We start from the raw sequence: 22763 nt of genomic DNA, 5'->3' as shown, positions 1-22763 counted from the left end.
ATTTCAAATTGCACTTGTTTTCCATTGTTGGCCAATTTATATCCCTTTTCTTACATTAAATTTTTTTTTTTGCATGTGCTCGAATATGGACGTTACTTAAAATGCCCGTCCCTTGTATTTTATGTGAAGCAATAGACTGTAGCACTGTGCCCAAGATGAATTACAATAAACTTTACTCTGTTTCTTTAGATCGGATGTAATGCTTGAATAAAGGTGTGACAATGGCCGAGATGGTGAGTCAGATGGAAACTGTGTGGGGTGCTTAGATCCCACCCTCTCAGGTAACCCACGGCATGAATAGATCATAACAATAGTTACCCTGATTTTCTAATTTTGTTCTTGCTTTTGACACATTCAGTTCATTTTCATCTGAGGCAGGATTGACTCAAACCCAAAAGTGACCAACAGAATTTAAATCTGAACAAATACGACCTCACATTCTATCAGATCCTGCCTCCATAACCACAGTCACACACCAAAGGGCCATTAGCCCGAGACAAAGTTAGCTACCTGTCCCGACCGCCTCCATTATTTTTATCACTCTCCCTCATGTCATTGAGGCGCCCCAAACCAACACAACATTGACATTTCCCCGTGATCCCTTGTTGACTGTTAAGAATTCAAAAAGAGAACCCAGAGCTATGAATCAAATGTCAGCCGTGGCGCTGCGGTGGAACCATATCAATATCTGATGATGTATGGCTCGCTGTAGGGCCTTTTGGCCACAGCTGCACCCACAGACATGACACAGAGTCTGGTCCACACTTAGTCACCAGCGGAGGGAAGGCCGCTGGATAAATGACTCCTTCAGAAGCAAATGGACTCAGCACACTGCAAAACATCCAGCCTGAAAAGTCAAATAGTCTCGTACTCGGTCATAAAGACTATTATTTTTCTTCAAATACATAACAATATGAAGTCCACCAGGAGATTTAAGATTCTGTCATGACTTATTTCCTCTGTTAATTTAAATTAATTGTGTAATCTTGCAGAATGGTAATGTATATTAATGCTGAGCGAGGTGTATTAACGCACAGCAGTGAGTCTGTTGTATTTCCGCATTGGTATTAGCAGCACATTGTACCCTTGACAGTACATTATGTTACAGGCATTGCTTGACAAGGAGACAGAAAAGCATCTGAAAGCACCAGTGTTTCCCCCTCGTCTGCGTCTCTAATCTCTGCGCCGAGAGGAAAGCGGCGCTTGGCAACAGACATTCCCGGGCACCGTTCAAAGGGTGGCGGCGGGGTTTGAAGTCTCGCTGATTGCCAGGGTCGAGCCCGCCAAAAGAGCCACAGCGGTATCTTCAAGAGCAGCAGAGATGGAGGCGCGGCCGCCACGTCTGGGCGGAGGCCGACACAATCGGCCACTCCTTGAAGGGAGCCATCGCAGCGCTTCAGAGGAGCCATTTGAATGGCTCGGCTCTTTCAACACATGAAAGGCGATGCTAGATCCTGCCGTCCTCCCAAATGTTTTAAAGCTGTCGCTGCAGCCTCTTCACATGTCGAAACAGCAAACACCGTTTTGTGGTTGTTATTATTTCTGTGGCTCTGCTCTGACCAGCGTAAAAAATATTACAGATTCCAGAGAGGAATCTCAGCTGAGACACTGAGAATAGAATAGGACTGATAAATCTGTGAATGCACACATAATGCCAATATGTGACTTTTATTAAAAGATTCAGTGTCTCTGTTATGATACAAGTCCTGCTATGACCACAGCAACTGAGTAATATTTGTTATGATTGTTATTTAACTTCATATATATAACTTTAAGAACCCTACGAGTGTGATGTGGGGTACAGTTTTTAATGTATAAACCCTGGAGCACGGAGCTTTAAGGAGCTGCTACCCCAATACAGGGTTCACCGGAGAGTTGAGTTTCCCACATTTGTCTAAATGCTGATTCATTCAAAGAAAACTGCAGCAAACACACCCGACCAGACCTTGGGGACAGGTTCCATCAAAGCATATCCGAAATGAAAATGTTGTTGCTTGTGACCTTTGATATTTAAAAAAGTATTCCGAAATTCTTTTTGGTTTTTCCTGAAATTAATTACCTGATTTATTTTGAAGTAGAAGTCTGTGTGTGCTGTCCCAGTGCAGAGCTGGAGCTTTGTGTGAGTCCGCCTCAGCTTCTCTGACATTCACACACTCAAAAATAAATTAATAAATACATAAATTGGCTAGCCAGGGTGCAAGCCTTGTGCCCTTAAAGAGGTCCCTACAATATTCAGAGCATTAATATTGCAGTAAACCACTGTTTGTGGTGTAAAGATATTGTGGTAAGGCTCGGTCACACAGACAGTGTTTTAGCAGCTGGAGGGGGCTTGTTTTTAATGAGAATTAATTTTTTCCTATTATCCAATTAGATGATTTGAGAGGTGGACTTTTTGTGGTGGTCACGACAACAAGTTTACAGTTGGTAAACAATGGAGGGGAAACTGGTGGTAGCGGTTGCTGGATACACAGAGCTATATGACTCTACAAACTGCAGTTACCACGATCTCAATAGAAAGCAGCAGGCGTCTAAGCATATAAGTGCAGGATGTGAAAGGGCCATCAAGGAGGAGAAGCTCCTCGACCAACTGGAGGTACTCCCCATGACCCACCCTCTTTTTTAGGGTCTCATGTACCCACACAGACCTTTGTTTATCTGCTGACAGCCTCTCACCCTCAGCCAGAGCTACAGACAGTACCCTCTGCCTCAACATTTTAGGAAGTAGATATAATTTACTATGGAATAAATATATAAATTAACAGTAGATTGATTACATGTTGAGAGACATGTGGAGACAACCCCGCTCCAGATTCTGAATCATACATATGCTCTGACATAGTGTACAGCTTCTTTAATGGAGGGACATGAGTCATATGTGTGAGAAAGAAATTAAAAATCACACCTGACTCGAATGCACCTGTCCAGGCTTTATTCCTTTGACTATGTGTGCTGACTGGTGCACTCAGTCAAGCTCACTGAATAAGATATACACTGTAAATTCCCAGCTACCATTTGCATCACTTTCACAGTAAATTACTGTAGCATTTTTACAGTAAATTATTACGAGATGACAGATGTACACTGCGACCTCCCAGTAGTTATGCCTGCATATTACTGTGATGTGTATGCTCCTGTAAAATGACTACATTCAACTGTAACGTCACAGTTAAAGTCCATTACATAACTGTGATTAAGCAGTATGCTCCTGTAGAATTACTGTATTTCACTTAAGTCTTACAGTTAAACTTGATATATTTACCTGCATGGCTACGTCTTCTTGATATGCTTCTGTTAATAAATAGGCTACTCACAGGTCTAGATTTAGGTCAGGACACAGGGTATATACACATTCCCTTTAATATTTAGAGTATAAAAAACATGAAGGCAGCAGAGGATTTTTATTTTGACAAAATTAAAGACATTAACGCCATAAATTGATGCAGAAAACGCACAAATTAGTGCATAAAAATCACCAGCATGCAAGAAATTAAGTGTTTGATGATCTGAATTTTCTGGCAGACGACGCCCAAACTCACCATTTCATGTGTCCCCTCCAGTGTCGAAATGAAACCTACGCCTTTGAGGCTACTATGAGATGATACCAGAAAATTTAAATTGCTGATGTGGAAGAAGATGCAAGTCAAACATAATTTTGCCTCTGACTACTGTAATCCAAAAATGTCAGTGTCTTTAAAAGTCACATTATTTCAGAGCTAATAGGCAGCTATAGTTACTATACAGTATATTTGATTGGTTTCAGTCGTAAACCATGGAGAGTAATCGACCCAGAAGTCAGTCACACAGGAAATTCCCCAGTTTTCATAAGTGTTGACTTTTTTGTGACAATTAGTTGCAGTTGATAAGCACTTATTGGAGAGCTTGTCCCTTCAGAGTGGCTAATAAATCTCTGAGGCGGCTGTTCAATATCACGACAAGTCTTAAATTATTACCGATGTGTGAGACTTTGATATTTCATTGTGTGATATTTGTATGTATAAAATTTCTGCCCTGGATGATACAGCAGACCACAAAGGTTGCTCTCTCTTCTCTCTCTTTACTCTCCCTCTGTTGAATCATGTGCAGATTAATGGGAGTTGTGTGAACAGCCCTCAGGGGCCTTTGGAGTGGCCTCCTCCTCCTCCTCCTCCTCCTCCTCCTCCTCCTCCTCTCCATCCCCCTTTAGTCAACTACGTACTGTAGATGATAGACTTGTTAAATCCTCATCACTGACCCTCTCATTTTCTCCTCAGTCTCCGTCTCTTTTCCTCTCTGAGTGTCTGCCTGTCCCTTCTTTTCCTCTCTCCTCTCTCCTCTCCGTCTCTCTCCGGGGTAGGTCATGTTATCTTTTCGCAGGAGTCCCTCTGCTGGTCTTAGGTGCATAATGTATAAAGCCGCTGGTGTGTGTTTTACACTGTGCCTGACATTATTAAGTCGTTTCAGGCATATCGCTGCTTTTATCTCCACCGTGGAGGTTAATCAGAGGGGATTTATACCGAAACGACTTAGATGCGCTCCAACCGTCGTCACCCTGTACCTTTTTTTTTTTCCCTCCTCTTGCTCTCTGCCCTGTGCATATTTTAACAGACAGATTCAGGAAGAGGATGTTTGTCTATTCAGTCACTTTAAACTTCGAACTGTCAAGTGAAGCAGAAATGCAGAAACACAATAGTAATTCCTTGGTAATGTTTAGCAGGTCAAAGAGCATCATGCAGCCTTGCATCACATTTAATTAAAGAAACAAACAAACATAAACAATAACAAATCATACTGCTGGAAGTGGCTTTTATGGATGTTAAAATATAATGCAATATATTTGCATTTTAATTTCACAGTGATTAATTATAGTAATTATAACTGAATGTAACCCAATCTAAAAAATAAAGGAATGAATAGGATTTGAAATATCAGACAGAATTGTGTTGTAAAACACACTGTCATATTCAGATGAGATACGTTTCCCTTCACAAACAAATAAACACTTGTTGATTTGTTCTTTTTGATACTTTAAGTACATTTTTCTTATCATACTTACACATTTTTACTTAAGTAGAATTATAAATGCAGGACTTTTACTTGTACCAGAGTATTTTTATATTGTTGTGCTGGTACTTTTACTTAAAGGGTAAGTTCAGAATTTTTCAACCTGGACCCCATTTGACGATGTTTATGTGTCTAAAGCCCCGTTTCCATCAAGCAGTCCAATATGGTACAGTTCAGTTCTGTACACTAATTTTCATTTCCAGTGTGAAAAGTTGTGGATGGTACCACTGGAACCGTTCCGTACTGTCCCCATGTTTGGTCCCCCCTCTGTTGGGGTACCTAGCACACAGATCTGGTGCTAAAAGGTGGAGCTGTGAACACTGCAGTCTGATTGGTCAGTAGAGGACGGTCACTCTGCTCAGGGCTGAGTTGTGGCTGGTTTTGAGGCTCATGTAACCACTGTTCATACTGTGGAGAGTTTTATTAGTAAACTGTAACTATAAAATGAAAGGATGTTTTGCTGCCTCTCACAGCAACTGTAAACTGACTGTGGGCCGACTGCCGGCAACTTTTAAGGTGGAAAGTTAGCTTATAATGTTACTCAATGTATGAGTTGATGACATGAATCCATCAGCACACCTTAAAGCTGCTACAAGGAACTTTTAACTGGATATGCAAAAGTCTCTCGTTTCTGCTGATGTCTATGCGTGACCTACAACAGCAAATGAGACCATTGGTGTGAAGATAAGCTATTTCTATATAGTGTATATCCATACCTTTAGGATACTGTGTCCGGGTCCGCCCCAGGTCGCTTCCAGGACGAAGTGATTTACGGCACTCAGATGGCACACTTCATCTTACCTAGCTGCCTACATTTGACTAGTAGAAATGAAACAGTGACTCTTATGAATAGTCGCTATTCCTCCTCCTCGACCCAACGTCCGCGGGGAGTTAAAATAGCAGCAATCATCGGGTAAAAGTTCTGTGAAAGCACTGGACTCACCAACAGTCAGCCACATCTCAGTCACACAGAGAAAACCCAATCCTCAGGAAGTCAGGAAATCCTTCAGGATAAACGTTTTGTTTGCTAGCGATCTAGCATTTACCAGCCCAATCCTGGCAGGAGCCGGCAGGTCCAGGGCGTTAGCTGTCCGGGGAGCCACACACAGAGGCCGCAGGTTGCGCAGATTCACCCCGCACCAGCGGGGACAAGGAGAGCAGGGGCCGCAGGGCTGGAACACCTCATCCGGGCCAACGACAGGTACCAGCCAGGCGTCGACAGGGTCCAGCGAGTGCCGAGAAATAAAGAGGCGAGGCACCGCTCCATACTCAGTCCGAGAAGCCGTGGAAGTGCTCGCCAAACAGGTCTTCAGCCTTACCAGCCGACCGCTGTGTTTACCCTGGCAGCAATGGCGCTTACGCCGGAGAGGTGGAGCTGGGGCGCGGCAGAGGTGAGCTGGGATCCCCGATAGGAGCAGGGGCAAAGTTTTCCCGTCTTGTTGTTTCATTCATCCCCAAAACAAACACATGCGCGAGCCAGGTAAGTGTCTTTATGACAATACGCGCTAGAGCTCATGGGAAATGTAGGCTTAATTCTGGCAAAACACTACCACTTTTGTCCACAGGGTCACCAAAATCAACTCAAAATGAAAGTTCCTTGTAGGGGCTTTAAATTTCAATATGACAACTTTGACTGTTTCATTAGCTTTTACATGATATACACTTTTAATAATGAGTGGATCCTCAAGTGTTTATATTTATTAATTATGATGGGATTATGTGAACTGCATATATTCTAATCCTCACTTGGAGAAAAAAAAGCGTTGTGGAGCATAGTTTCTGTGGGCTACAGCAATACTAAACCCCTGAGCTTGCCTGAAAAGGACTAAATGCACAAACCCACTATTTTAAATATCCCATGGAGAGAGAGACTCTCACTGCAGCCTGTTTTATTTTGTTCTGAAAATGCCGGCATACAACCTCCTTCTGTGGACGATAAATGAGGTGCAGACTCCAGGTGTTGGATGGAGTAATGAGTGACAACAACCCTACCTACATTTAAGAGTCATGGTTGTGGTGGAAACACTAGGGTCTAGGTACCATGTCTGAAGGGTTACTTTTGGTTCCAAAGGTACCGTACGGAAAGTGTTTGGTGGAAATCGGGTTTTAGAGACTAAAGGGAACAACAGTTTTTTTAAACTGGCAGTGGGAAAAAAGGCTCAAATGTAACCACTCAGATCCTGTTTGCACCATCAATTTGCATCCACTAAAAGTGTTTGTTTTTGCCACTGACAGGCTCAGATTATTATTAAAAGTGTCTGACAACTTATGAAAAGGATCCATACAGAGATAGAGCTTACTGTTAAAGAATAGGATCCTTTTTGTTTGACCAGAAACAGCCCTGAAATCGCTGCTCAGAGTTGACAAAAAATGAACAAAACAAAACCATCTTGGTTCCTCTCTTCACTGTTGCAACGATCACCAACTCTTTTGGTTAATGAACCCTTATTCAACCAGATATATATGCTAAAAGTTTGTTAACATGGCGTCTGGTGGCTTCGGCAATGGCTATTTTGGGGCCGTTCTTTGTTAAACAAAAAAGACTGTATGCTTTAACAAAAAAGTCTATCTTTGTAGGGATCCATTCCATACTGTTGTCAGACACTAAGAGTATTAATCTGAGCCTGTCAGTGACATAAACAAGCACTTTCAGTGAACATAAGCTGACAGTTTGAAAATGTCCCCAATATTTACATGAGCCAGTTAAGCGGCTGTGAGCTGCAGTGGTGTCGCTCAATACTGGACCGATTTCAAAAATTGTTGTTCCCATTCGTCACTTAGACACAAAAACATAAGAAAACAGAGTCTAATCTGAGTTCTTCTGTCACTACTGTGAATATGTCTCATGTCTGACACAATTTAACATTTGTCCTCTGGCTAATGTCTGTGTTTAAACCCTGCAGCAGAGTCAGTGATAGTTCAGTGATATAAAGTGTAATGCTGTTGTCTGTTTGAGGCAGAGAACTCTTGTGAACCACATAGAAAAACAGAGCGGAGAGGGAATGGATGAAGGTTATTTGGGGACCTGGCACAGTCTCCAGGTTACAACCACACCAAACATGGCGGCACACATGGGCCAGGCCCTGATAGCGTCTCTGTTGTCATAACTGGCAGTGCTTGTTTGATCAGATGAGGAGAATTTAGACTGATAATGAGTTTTAGAGTCAGTCGCGCTTAACATCTGCGGTTGGTGGTTATGATTCAGTGGCTTCAGTTCATTTTGGCTTGAATATTGAGGTTTCATTTCCCAAATTAATGTTGGATTTAGGCTTAAGAGCATTAGTGGCTTTCAGCAGATGTAACCAATCAGGGGACATATGAAGTTAGCTGTGACCAAAGTTTCAGTTACACAGTTTCATTTTAGTTTTATGGCATCTAGGAAATACTGGACACTGGCAAAACAGGCTCTAATTTCCCTTTTTATTTTTATTTATTTCTTTTTTTGCTGTGACATTGTCATAAAATGTCTGATTGTTTTCTGATACTGTCCAGATACTGAGAGACTAGCTACTATTTCAACATCATTTGAGACAAGACTGTGTGATATCTGTGAATGTTTCATCCTGACTTGGCTTGAAATTGACTGCATTTACAGGATTTTATAACCACTGCTGTGTTTTGTAAGCATTAAACACAACTGATGTGTCTCAAATTGAATACTATGCAATATGCACTCAATATATGTGCTATCGTTAAACATATTTTTGTAGATCGTATCTTTTTAGAATCACTGAGCTTTAAACACCACATATCTTCGTGAGAGCCTCTGTGCCCATAGTTGTAGCTTTGTGGGAGACTCAGCGGACACATCCCATTGCATTTGTCCCCCATAAGTTACAACATTAAAGTAGCAGCAGACTTTTAATTTGACAAAATGAGAAAAATTTACACCATTAACTGCAGCAAATAAGGCACAAATTGGTGCGTAACAATTCACAAAAATAAAGGAAATTATGCATTTGATGTTCATCCAACCTCAGTTCTATCAACAATTCACAGACATTTTTAAAATATGACACCTAGCAAAATAAAATCTTAAGCCTATACTTGAAATTAATGTGGTTAGTAGATATTGCTTAAAATAAACATGTTTTTCAGCATAAAAAAATTACATTTGTTTTATTAACTTGTTTTTAGGCAGTTGGGAACTATTTTAAGAAGCTGGTCAAAATCAAAAATATTTTTTATGTTTTTAAGCAGGATGGAATTAAAATACATGAGTAAGATTATCTTAAACAAAATAGTTTGACCACTAGATATCAACACAACGTTTTGTGTTCAAAGCAAATCATGTTGGTTGTACTAAACTAATTTAGTTTGTCAGATTATAAAAGACTCATTGGATTTACTCAATAATGTCAGAGTTGGAACTACTTAAAAAAATCTCATGGTAAAGATTACCATGTTCACTGTCTTAGAATAGCTTGTTAGCATGCTAACGATTAGCACTTAAACCATGTACTACAGCTGAGGCTGATGGGATTGCAAATTTTGAAGTGATGGTGGCACTTTGAGAAAAGTCAGGGGGTCACCAAAGCTCTTATAGTTCACCCATTAAAGGGGGCATGAATGTGTGAACCAATCCATCAAGTAGATGTTGAGATAGGTCACTAGATAAGCCGGAGGCATTGGAAGAAAAGTAAGGGGATCAAGATTTGTCCTCTTGGGGCCATGGATATCTGTACAAAGTTTAATTGCAATGCATTCAGTAGTTGCTGAGGTTTTTCAGTTTGGACTTATGTGGTGGAGCAGATGATGTCACCATCCCTACAGCTATGCTGCGAGTATGGCTAAAAATGTCCAAGCTGTGTGGTCTTTGTCACGTATTTAGATTTACAGTAAGGATTTCCCTCCAGAAGAACTGGGCCATCAGGATTGATTGTGGCTCCAGGTGGAGAATAGGAGAGAAATAATGATCCACTTCTATGTTTAGCATCATCACCAGGAAGTATTGTCCTTGGTTTTTGGATGAGGCTATCATTCTTGTGGTAGCTCCTCCATGACTCTGATCCTTACCACATGCACCAGGCTTGTCATCTGGGTTCCTACCTTTTCAAGCCTAATGAGGAATCACTGCTTGAGCTCTGCCTTGCTATTGGAAACCTGCGGTGCAGCATCCTATCTCCCCCTCCTCACCCGCAATGGGGAAAGAAGCTAAGGCGAGCTGTGGCAAAGACAGATCAATCGCACATTCTCTGTCACCTGCTCCCTCTCGTGTGCTCCTTCATCTGCCTTTGTTCCCGCTCGCTAACATCAAGCATGTGGTTTGAAAGGGAAAGACCTCTTCTCATGATGACGACGGCCGCATGGTGCAGCCCGGCTGCCTGATCTGACTGACAAGGCCCCGCTGTTCAGGCAAAAAGTTTGACACACAAACACACACACACTGAGAGAAATCTGTTCAACGGGCTGCAGGGCCATCTGGCCATCATGCGAGAAAAGGTTGGATATAGTTAGAGGCGAGGTGCTAGAGTGTTTCACAGCACTCTCCAAATTTGTACACAGTTCAACTTCTCTGGGTTGCTCTTTGTTGTCATCTCATGACACAACGGCATCTTTTACTGTCACTAAAAAGCGAGACAACAGAACAACCACTGAAAGAAGATCCGAGTACAAGCGCTGACATATCTGTTGGTTTTTTTCGCCTATTGTGATACAGATCTGGAGGACAGAGAGAAGGAGCCAGAGATTTAGGAGTGAGAGTGATGCTATGTGTCATATGGAGAACAAACAAGAGGGAAATCTGTCTCGCCGCGAGGAGTCTGGCTTTTTGAGAATCTAAAAAGCCCCCAGAGGCAACGCTTCCACCAAATGAATAGATATCCATTTTCAAAAGCCTCGTGCTTGGCGGCAGGCGAGGGACGGGGAGAGGGAAGGGTGGGCTGGTGGTGGTGTGGGGCGGAGGGGGGATATCTAGGCAGAGGGCAGACACTATTAAAACTCGGGAGAATGAATTGTTAAATACCTCTATAAAGAAATATAAGACACGGCCCCGTTTTTATGCTGCCTGGGCCGCTCTGCAGGCGGGTGATAAGGTGGTGAGGGTGGTGGGTTGAAGCGCGCGCATGTGTGTGTATGTGTGTTTTCCTGAGGGTGGGGTAAAATCAAGCCCACATCCACCCCCTGCCACTCCGCAACATGAGCGGCAGTGTTCATGAAGGAGTGACACACATGGACACACACAATCAACATGGCTGCCTCAGTTTTACACTTCACCAGATTAACTGAGGCACAATGTGCGGAAGCATATGGAGAATGTTATGGAGGGCCTTAAAATGTAATCACTAATGAATCTTCAGTCATAATTTCCCTTTGGGGCCTTCGTGCTAAACAATAAATTATACAATTGAGTATTTCCTCACAACACACGCACACACACTCATACCATCACCCCTACCCCAGCATGCACAGACTTCTAGGTCAGGCCGCAGCAGAGAAAATTTCCCCGTTGACATTTTGTGTTTCTGGCACAATATTGACTTCAGAGGGAAGGCAGCAGGAGGATTGTTGGTGACATTCCACATTACCTTGGAGATAGATGCTGAACTGTTTACGTGCACAAACAGTTGGGGAGGGGTAGAGGGGGGAAGAAGAGGCAGGGAGGGGTGGATGGATGGATGGACAGATTAAAAAAGGACAGATAAACAAAATATGCCAGAGATGCATTCAAGATCCTTATCATGCTTTTAAAAAATTGATGTTTATGTTTGTCTTTGATTATTATTTTTTTGTATTAACAATGGATCACAAAACTACATGTATTTTAAAGAAGTCCCTTGTAGTGATGAACCCACAGATTAGGGGTGAGTCCGTGTACACCTGTTTGAGATCATAAACGGTTATGAAAAATTAGTGCACGTTTTGAGGATGCACAAAAAAATTACCCACTCTAAATGTTTGGAGATTTTTGTACACAAACTCACCCCTACTACAGATAATTATCACCTGAGGCTGAAAACACACCGGCGTCGCCGTGCATCACACTGGACATGTTGCGCTGCAGCCCATCAACAGACAACCACGCAAAGCTATTACTACTTATGCAGAAAGATCTGTACTTCCTCCACCTTTGCATTAGCTTCAAAACATGTAAGGACAGCCCCTAGTGAAACATAGCCGATCTCTAGAGCTATGACTTGCCGGCAATATCTTTTTGGCCATTGTCTTTACAATGACGGGAGTGTGGGTCGTTCAGCTCAGGATATTTCTCGATCTTATCAAGTCTTTCATCATCAAGTCTTTGTCACACACCAGACACAGCAACAGCTACAGAGTTCTCTGTATACATTGGTGGTGAGGAGAGGAGTCGAGCTGCCACAGGAGCAGAGAAAAAGAGCTGCTATGGGAGCTGGTATTTAGCCGCCACCAGTGTAGGGTTGTACATTGAAAATAATAGGGGAGTATTTTTTTATGTGCAGTGGCCGCTGCCATTGTGTTTTGGGCTTGACTTTGCAGTTCCCTTCAGCTCTGTGTAGCATTTTAGCATCTTTCAGCTTGATATTTTGTTTTTTCTGCCCAAAACTTTGTTGTTTCAGGCTCAGGGTTCATAGCGTTGTTTTCAGACGCAACAGGCAGCTGTTTATAGCAACGACAAAAGGCTTTGATTAACCAATGCCATGATACTTAATCAGCCCCGAACAGCAGACATGCAAAGTTAGCTACTAAGCTAGCTGTTAAACATACAGTGTTTTAAATTGCATACTTCTGTACTAAACACCTAACATTTTGAGTGCATAAGTGCGCTAAGTGCGTTCACCTTGCATTGTACGGGAAGGTACAGTGTACTACTAGGGCACTCTAAACGGTCCAAAAGTTGCGTGTGTAATGCTGGACACTTCTTACCCTCAACTGTCGCCATTTTTGTGGCTTGGCAGAAGCATGCAACTTGAGACACACTCATAGAGCCAGTTGTCGCATGGCTAGATGTGTTAGCTTCACCCTCTGCGCTTTCCCGGTGTGTTTCCGAGGTGGGCAGTGCGTCAGTGTTGCCTCGTCGAAAAAGTTACAAAAAGATCCATTATGGCTCACGAGAATGTCTGCACACTTGACAAATAACTAAAGCTAGTTGGCCAAAATTTTTCAATAGTATGTAAATGTTAGCCAGTGCTAGTTCACCTTGCTGTTATGGATAAGTAGCGCACAGTGATTTAGTGTTAGCTAGGTCACATGATTGCACAAGGATTCATGAGTGACAGTTAGAATGCCATTAATGTTTACTGTAAAATATTTTATTTTATTAATGTTAACAATTTATCTTTGCTAATAATATGTTGGATTCATGTTGATATGTATTTTCAGACATTTAAATTTTTGAAAATCATAAAAGCTTAATTATCAAACAATAATTTAGCATCCCCCCTGCAAAAACTCTGGGGACCCCTCAGGGGTCATGGACCCCCTGTTGAAGACCCAGGCATAAAATTAATTTGCATCTGTTTTCTCCTCTCATTTCTTTTCATTGACTTTGCTTGCATTTACATGTATTTTCTTTGACATGAAACAGCTATCCTATGTGCACAAGATGCCTTACATGAAGTGTAAATGGGGTCAAAGGTCAGTGGGTCAGTTTTCATGTTCTGTACTTCTGCGCCTCTTCTTCATAAAGGCTGATTGCTGCAATAAATCTGATCCATTGCAGCTATAGCAGTTACTAAAAAAAACTACTGCCGCTTGTTTTCTCCACCCTGAGGAGGCCCAGAGGAACTGCTAAGTAAATTGGTCAGAACTAATGCAGGAAAGACACCAGGTGGGGTGAGTAACACAAAAGCCACTGCAGCATTTTCTGCTCTGAGCAGTTTCTACCTGAGATGTATTCCGAGCGGAGCTTACATCAGTTACCTGAGACACATTCTGAAAACCATACTCCCAAATGTAGCTATATGGAGCAGCGTTAACCTTGATGCTCATCCAAGAGGAAGCCAGCCAGCCACACGCACACGCCGACCCTCCTCTCGATGTGTGGCAGGTTGCACTGATGTTCTGTCTGACTGAGGAGCGAGATCCTTGGCCCCGTTTTTCTGCCACATTAGGCCCACACTGAAGGTGGCACTCAACTCCCCCGCTGAGGAAAGAGAGTGTGTGCGCGTATGTTGAGAAAAATGATACGGGGAAATGTGTGAGAACTACAGGTACAGGCAGATGTATGTAGTTAGATATTAGCTGATATAAACAGAGAAAGTGGAGGGCGTTTGTTCCTAATGGAACCACAGCTGTAAATCACAGCCTATTTTCCTTTTGTGTCAGGTGATGTAGATTATGTTGTTTCCCGACGCCGACTCACAGGATGAGGAAATTATAGGCTCTGACTCACTGTTGGCTTCGTAGTCCTGGCACATCACTGCCCTCTATCACAAACCAGTATGAGAAAGGGAGAGAAGCCTAACAACGCAGAAGGAGGAGGAGGAGGAGGAGGAGGAGGGTGAGAAGGCCGGGTGGTTAAAGGGAGAAAAGAGGGACAAGAGATAGGGAGGAATGAAAGGCGAGACTAGAATCTGAAGAGCCGGACTTATAAAGATGGGACGAAAAGAAGAGGAAATGTGGACTGACAGAGAGAGGTGAAAGGGAAGAGAGGGGAGAGAACAAAAGGAGAGGAGGAGGAAGCAGGAGGGAGGGACAAAAAGCTGGGCCGCGTGCCAGGGTCTATTCCACCTTTGCTCTCCGGGCCTTTCTGAGCTGCCACCTTCTCTCACCTCTGTAATGTCATCAATGAAAAGGCCTTTAGGAGGGATGGAGGACTTGACTCGGGGTTCAGACTGTGACCGACACCAGCTGACGCTGCCAAGCCAAGCAGGATTCTGTTAGAATTAATTGGATGTCACTTTCAGGTACAGGGAACAAGACAGGTGTTTTTTCACATCTGTGTAACTCCTGCTGCTTCAGAATCAGGAAATTTAACAATGTATGAGCTGATAAAATCCACTGAAACAAGGCTTTTTTTCTCACCTTCCTGAAAGTCGACTATCAGGAGGTTCAGAATTTTTAAGTCAATATGATTAAAGACATAATCCATTGATTTTGGTGATAGTGTTCTACACTAACCCAACATACACTGCAGTAACTCTCTGCTGTTGTCGCTTCAGGGAACCATATGGCTGCAACTACCCATTATTTTTATTATTGATCAATCTGTTGATTATTTTTTTGATTAATTTACTATAGTTTTGTCTATGAAAAGTAAAAAAAAAAAAAAAAAGTATTGTCTTGTCCCGTCAACAGCCCACAATCCAAAGATATAGCATTTAAAATGATATAAAACAGAAAAAAGGAAAAAATTCTAGAAAAAAACTGCCGTACCCTAAATGTAACTACACGTTGCAGTGACGCAGACCTACTGTTTAACAAAGCTTTTATTTACTTTAATCTCACAGATAAGAAACAATAAATTTTGAAGACAATAAAGCCTCCACAAAAATAGTATTTTAAGTCTTGTGTGTGATTTATCCTGGCTTCGTATGAGCAGAGGAAATCTCCACTAGTCGCTAGGCTAATTTATACAATGTAAAATGCCATAGACTTGTGCTAATAACATTAGCATGTTGTATTTGTTTGGATAACAGGTTTAGTATAAGACAGTTGTTTTGTCGGTGAATCTTGTAAGTTGTAATGGAGCCGAATTTTGTAACGTTACCTTTGTTAAATGTTGCTGTTGTCCCTGGCTTCATATGAGTAGAGGAAAAGTCTGCTAGCTGCTGGGCTAATTTATACAATGTAAAATGCCATAGACTTGTGCTAATAACATTAGCATGTTGCATTTGTGGGGTAAATGTGTCCAGATAAAGACAAGTGTTTGTCTGTGAATGCTGTGAGTTATAGTGAAGCTGATTTGTGTACTTGTGTTTGCATGTTCTTCAGTTTCGTTTCAGCTGATAAAATCGAGGGCTGCTTGCTGGAATGGGAAGGCAAATTGTATTTACTGCTGTCTAAAATCAAGGACCTTCTGCTTTGAAAATTACTACAAATATCTAAGAAGGATGACAGCCAGCATTTTAAAGAAGGAATCTACAGTAGGCTGAATAGCAAACGTTCCTCTACCTTGTGATAGATTAGAGCAAAATAAATAACAGATAAGGTCGTCAAAGATATTCAATGCAGGATTTTCCTAAAAACCAATATTAAGACTAATACAGCAAGGTGAAATACCAAAAAAGTGAATCTCGGCTTTACTTTCACTTTAGCTTGCGAGGGTATTTACAAACTGTAACCGACAATCCTGCATCGTATACCTTTAAAAAATCTGTAACATAGATTGACTTCTGAGTGTCCTTGGTCACACTGAATCTGTTGAAGAAGTGGAGAATCTGCCACTTTACTTTTCTGTTCCTTTTGCCCCCCGTCACTGCAACATGAGCTGCACTGAGTTAGGGCTCGACATACATGCTCTGAGACCGCATCAATCACTCAAGCATAAAGTAAACAATACAAGATGAAAAGTTCAGAGGACAACTTTTCTCTCCTTCCAGTCCGTCTTGCTAGTCTGGCCAAAGAGAAGTACACCGATCTCAGAGGTGACCTGTCATGTAACTGTTAGAGAGCTTGAGAAGGCATCATTGCAGCTCCGAAAAAACAAACTGCTGAAAGTTAGTCACTGTCAACTTTTCACAACACCTCACTTTCCCGTTCTGTTCCCCGAAAAGCTTCAGGCTGACACAGTCAGAGCAACAATATGTGCGTACATACACACGGACACACACACACACACCACAAGCTGTGAGCACCCTGACCGCCAGTTCCAACTGTGAGAGTATTTCACAGCCCTGACGAGGGCTATAATGTGCAATATGCTCGCTAATTCAGTCACCCTCTCTCTGTCTCTCTTCACGCTTAATCTCTCTCCTTCTCTCTCACTCTGTGCGTCCGTCACCGTGGCATCTGTTGATGTCCTTTCAGCTACTGGGGGCTCAATCTGTCCAAAAGGCCCACTCTGCTGCCACTTTGTTGCCATCTCCCGGTGATCCATTTCAGCTCTACAGTTGGCATGAAGGCCGCTCTGAGACTAAGTCCTTAATTACCACTACAGAGCATTAAAGGTTGGGAGAGTGGTGGATATCATCCAGATGTCTTTGCAACATCTGCTGAAAAGTGTGGATTCAGTGGATGTGTAGTGAGAAGTGTTGGTTTGGCTGGATAGATGGATAATAAATCAATCAATCAATCCTTAATAGTCTGCATTTTATACTGTGAAAGACATGGTCAACTTGAGCCCTGTTTCCACCAAACATTTTCCGTATGGTACCTTTGGAACCAAAAGTAACCCTTCAGAATTGGTACCTAGACCTAGAGGGTTTCTTACAGCACAACACTGTCACATTGTACTGTTCTTTCAGCACAAAGGGAGCTGCAGACGGCAGATGGTGGAGGAAATCAAAAAATAATGTCCAACATGTTTATCCACATCTTCAGTGAAGCCAGAGAGAGAGCGATCAGAAAGACAGGGCAGGGACAAATTTCAACATCCTCTTTGATTATGTAGAAAAGACGACCGATTACGCCAGTGATTCACTGTTCTCCTAACAATGGTTATGCTGATGTCAAAATGCTTAAGTGAAAAATATATTACATTGGTTTAGTAATTTTCTAAAGTAGCAGTTACAGTACGCAGTCAGTGGCAACAATGGGCACTCTGTAGTGCAGAACAGGAAGTTCTTTCTCCATCACAATCATAGAGTAACCATGGTTATTTCTGTCCACTCTTTACATACAGTATGACATCTATTGCATGTTTAGCCATCCTGGAAGGTTGAAAATCACATATTGGTTTTTCTTAGTAAAGAGGAACTCAACACTGCCCCCTCAGGGAAAAAAATTTCAAGTCAGGTACACCTCTGATCACAGCCAGCATCGCTACTGGGTTAAGGGTCTGAGCATATATGTTGTCATGTATTGTATAAGGGAGAGTGGGGCACAGCCTAACACATTTTAGTTTTGGCTAAATGTTATTAAAACTTTTTTGATTGTTTTATTCTAACAACATGCACATCTCTTCTAAACATGCACAGTTTTTGTTCTCTAGAGCTTACCTTTCTTCTACTATTGCACCGAACAGTAGAGTCTCAAGACCGTCTTTGACTTCAGTGACCTGAGGTGCAAGTAACTAAAGGGATACTTTGCCGATTTTCAACCAGCTTTGTATCATAACAGTGTGGGTATTGCGTGTGAAGAAACTGAGGTAAACTTACCTTCATTTTACCAGTGCCCAAATCTCCCTGCTCTTCTCCCAGAGAAGATCGCTGGCTCAAGTGCTATTGCTCGAACTACAGATTGTACATCTATATTTTTGGCATGCCTGCTACCCAGGACACAAAGATTATAGAAGCGGGCTGAGAGAGAAAGCTGCACATCTCTCTCAAGACTAAACACAGATCAAACCTTAAAACTAGGCAGTGCTAATCAAATATAAACCAAGATCCTGTCACTGTATTTCCTAATTCTCACCTAAAATATTTTCATATTTTAGTGAAATATTTGGCTGTGATATATCCTCCTGAGACCTGAACTTCTGTTTGGTATGCATTTTCAATGTCTCCTAGCTATTTGGGATTCGTAGGACCTGATAAGTATAAAAAACTTAACATTGTCAAGTCAATGATAATAAAGTCCCAATGTCCTTCAACAAGCTAATGAAAAATTCCCAATGTCTGCAAACGAGTACTTTCTCATTAACAGCATACCAGCATGTTGCTGTTGCCAAAATTGGTCAAATTTGTGTGACATATCAGACTAAAAATGTTATTAATCATAAATAAACACGTTTTAAAATGTGATCAGGTTTTGGACCTTGTCCACTTTTGTTTCGGGGTCGGCTGCAAATTGACTTGACAGAGATGGCTGCCATCTTGTTTTTACATGGATTAGTGTATTTTGCTCTTACTGCCACTAGATGGCACAAAAAAGTGTCCATGAACAAGGACAACAGGTCTAAGTTAAGCATAATGAAGAATAAGGTCCAGAAAACCCGAATGTGATGTCCACATGTGAGGACACAGGTTCTCAGGAGGACATAGGCTGAATTCAAATGTCTGCACTTCGCCGCAGTTGCAGACTTGCAGACTTGGCGGGCGCATTCCTGGGAAGTCTGAGAGTGCTTAGGGCTGTCAAAAGCTACAATTCCTCCAGTCTACAAGGGGCCTGAAGTGGACTAGTTGAATCTTTCCACAGCAATAAGTAAAAGATTTGAGGGCTGCCTATCAGCCGCTTGCAGTCTCTGCCCTCGCAGACAGTAAATGCATCACTCTACGTACAACTGAAGTCCATGAGGGCTCAGTCTGCAAGTCCAGAGGGTGGACATTCGGATTCAACCATGAATTTGTGAAGAAGTTGGTGCCAGAACTGATTAAATATGAACCAAGAATCTGTGACTGCACTGCATCTTCAGAAACATTTAATAGCTTACCATTTAACAGTAATTTAGTTTAACTAATATCGTTTGTTACCAGCCAGCCACCATATTGTTTCCTGACAACTGACAAGCAGGCATTACCCACCAGTGTCGTCACCCACCAACGGGAGCATTTATTAGTCCTGGTGCTGCGCAGTGAATGCTGGCAGTTGTAGCCTTTTGTCTCTGTTTTCTCTGGTCATGCAACACATATTTCAAAAGTATTTATGTCTTAATTCTGTATAGACAGCTCAGTTTTATGAAAAGATCATCTTTCCAGCAGTGGAATACTTCTTTAACATTATAGCATCATTCATCTGTAGACTTGCATAATAGATACTGACACATAAAATATACAGGTAATACAGTTTATGCCCCTTTGGTCAACTTAACCTTTAAGTGATGGGAATGTTAACACTAAATCCACTGTATGTGCCCTCTGCTGATACACTATGTTGAGTGATAGTGGAATACTGGCAGTTTTGTGCTGGGTGGATACCAGGGGTGTGCTTTCCCTGTACATATGTTAGGAAAAAGTGTTTCCCAAAGGCAGAGTGTGTGCAGACTGAAATCACACCACAACAGAGGGATACATAAATTTCTCACCTAAAATAGTTTCTTTTTCTTTTCGTCAGTATGTGTAGAAATTACGAAATGTGTTTGTTTTTGGTGATGCATGGCAAACATATGTCCAACATCATAGTAGTGTTGGGAACATCGTCACTACCATGATGTGCAGACAATGTTTGATTTCTGCATGTACTCATAGCTAAACAGGTAAGTTGACCTTCGAGCCAATCTCCCCAAACTCCCTGCATCACCTGAGCAGATTAGGAAAGAGGAATATCATACAGCAAAATGAAACCTGTGAAGTCAGTCTCCACAGATTGTGTCTAGTAGAAAATTAAGGGAGCGATTGTGTTTTTCAGGACTTTGCCGATTCAATATTCCACTTGGTGAGGGAGAAGTACCGGTCGCTGGTGGGCGGCTGCAGTCCTGCGCACGCTCGACACAAATCCCTGGCAGGCATCGTAATGACCCGAGGTATGGCAAATTTCATTGACTTTTATATATCACTTTGAATTATTGAAGTGGTGCAATATAGAATGAGTGAGGGAGGTAAAAAGAAAGAGGGTGAGGGCGAGAAATGGGAAAGGGAAGGAATTTTAGATTGAGAGAGAGAAATGATAAACTAAGGGGGGGAAGAGAGAGTCTCCACTCCATGCTGTACCTTGCACTCGTGCAGGAGAATATACCTTCCTGATGAATTATTGACTATTCAGAGTCTCTGAGGGGAATGAGACATGGTAGTGAGTGTCAGTCATCCCCACTGCATGCTGGACTCGCTGTGCTCAGGCAGCTTTGACAGGAGTTCCAGATGCCACAGTGGAAATCTTAACTAGATCAGCTTAAAACTTAATCTGAAACCCGACTGAGTGACACACTGAAGGAACAGCGAGGAGGAGGAAGCTTCACACCGCTGTCCTCCTGCAGCATGAAACAATGAGATATTACCACACATTTATCTTTTATGTGCAGTGTTTGTTGCACATCACATCAGGGCCTCACATCAGGGGTGCACAAAAACACACACAGGCCTGTACAGCATGTACAAACCCTGACACACTCCACATCTCTCCTAACACAATATGTGCACACATACAGTAAAGCTCAGGATCATCTCATATGACATTTGTTGAAAACAAGCTGAGTGCGGCGCAGTCCGGCAGGGGAGAGTTCTGTCTGCACAGATGTCTCTCCTTGGCTCTTCCCTAAGCTCTTTCTTGCTTTTCTATCCATCTAACTTTAACCCTTTGACTCCCACTCTGAAACCCCCAGACAGCTATCACTCCCACTCGTAGTTTCCAGTATGTGCATCAAGGGATTGTAACATTCAGTCCTAAACTGAACTGTCATGTTTTTCTAATCTGCTGTTTATGAAACACTGTTGAGCATTTGAAGTTTGCTTTTTTGTTTTGCCGTTGTTTAGCTCTTGTAGATGTGTAGTATGTGATTTTACTTAAGCTTTGTTAATTTAAAAAATAGAATGTGCCGTTTCTTTGACCAACAGGGCTCTAATTTTAGTGTAGAGTGTCAGATTGAATTTATGAACGCACAATGTCAGGTCACTCACTCTCCAGGACTGCTAGTGTAACTCAAATAAGTAAACACAGAACAACGGGACCAGATTGGCTGACCTGTATGCTCTCACTGAGTGGATGGATGATGTCACAGGAAGCCAATCTTACAAAGGAGGACGACACTTGTTTGTTTTGCTATTGAAGCTAACGTTAGCTAATGTGCTAAAAAGTTAGTGTTCCAGAGAAATCCAATCTTCCTCTTAATCCCTCCCCAGTTTCTGATGAGGTGGACATGATAACCCTTAATACACATAACGTTATTCATCCCTACAACAGGAAATACTTTTTCCCTAACCTGATATGAAGTGTGCGCCGCACATGAGCATTTTTGATGATGGCCTCTGTCCAGTCGTTTAGTCTTATCACATTTAACCATAGTTGTCTTTGTTTTTGTTGACGGGTTGTGGCGGCTGGTATGAGATAAAATTTAAGTTTGGAGCCGTGACTCCTTCTATTCTGGCTCCCAATAACACAACAAGACAACATTTTAAAATGACGTCATTGTGACGTTGGCCCTAAAAGGATCTATAGTAAGTTAAAAAAACAAAACAAAACAAAAGAAAAGGAAGGTGCAATCTTATGGGATCCTATACGGGGCCCCTTAGCGTGGGGATGGGAATTGATAAGGTTTTATTGATAACAGTGCCGTCATCAATTCTGCTTATCAGTCGGATTCTATATTGATTCCCTTATTGATTCCTGATCAATTATCTGTGGGGGGAAAAGTGTTTTCTCAGTGTCAAAGCAACTATTTTATTCAAACGTTTATTGTCAAATAGCCTATAATCATTGTAAAGTCATTACGAGTACCACCTTATCATCACTTCTTAGTGAAATGAAGCCACACTTTGGACCGTTTCTTCCTCTCCGCCATGACCACTTGTCCTTGTGAGTTGTTTAACACACTCACACACCAATGGAACAGCCATTGGGATCAATTTGGGGTTCAGTATGTTGCTCAAGGATGGGAGGACAGACTGTTTAAGTTTAAGTTTATTTACTTTATTAATCCCCCTGAGGAGAAATTCAATGTGGAGGAGCCAGGGCTCAAACCACCAATCTTCCGATTAGTGGACAACCTGCTCTTCATTCTGAGCTACAGCCGCCCATGTGGACGCACAAGTCTGACGTGTCTGTTTTGCTATGATCAACTTTCAGAAACACACGTCAGCATCGATCAAAGGAATTGAAAGACGTGGACAATGGAT

The 22763-nt window shown here is 42.1% G+C and overlaps 1 protein-coding gene across 1 annotated transcript in view; it reads left to right on the top strand.

Moving 5' to 3' along the window:
- adarb2 (adenosine deaminase RNA specific B2 (inactive)) overlaps nucleotides 1-22763 on the top strand; it is a 278861-nt gene that overhangs the window by 199616 nt on the left and 56482 nt on the right. The window contains exon 4 of the mRNA XM_033639337.2: nucleotides 20344-20458. Within this exon, the coding sequence (XP_033495228.2) occupies nucleotides 20344-20458 (115 nt within the window). The remainder of the gene's footprint in view (nucleotides 1-20343; nucleotides 20459-22763) is intronic.

This window comes from Epinephelus lanceolatus, chromosome 20 (genome assembly GCF_041903045.1).
Source record: "Epinephelus lanceolatus isolate andai-2023 chromosome 20, ASM4190304v1, whole genome shotgun sequence".
Classification (NCBI taxonomy): domain Eukaryota; kingdom Metazoa; phylum Chordata; class Actinopteri; order Perciformes; family Serranidae; genus Epinephelus; species Epinephelus lanceolatus.
This window is presented reverse-complemented; position numbering and strand designations above follow the sequence as displayed.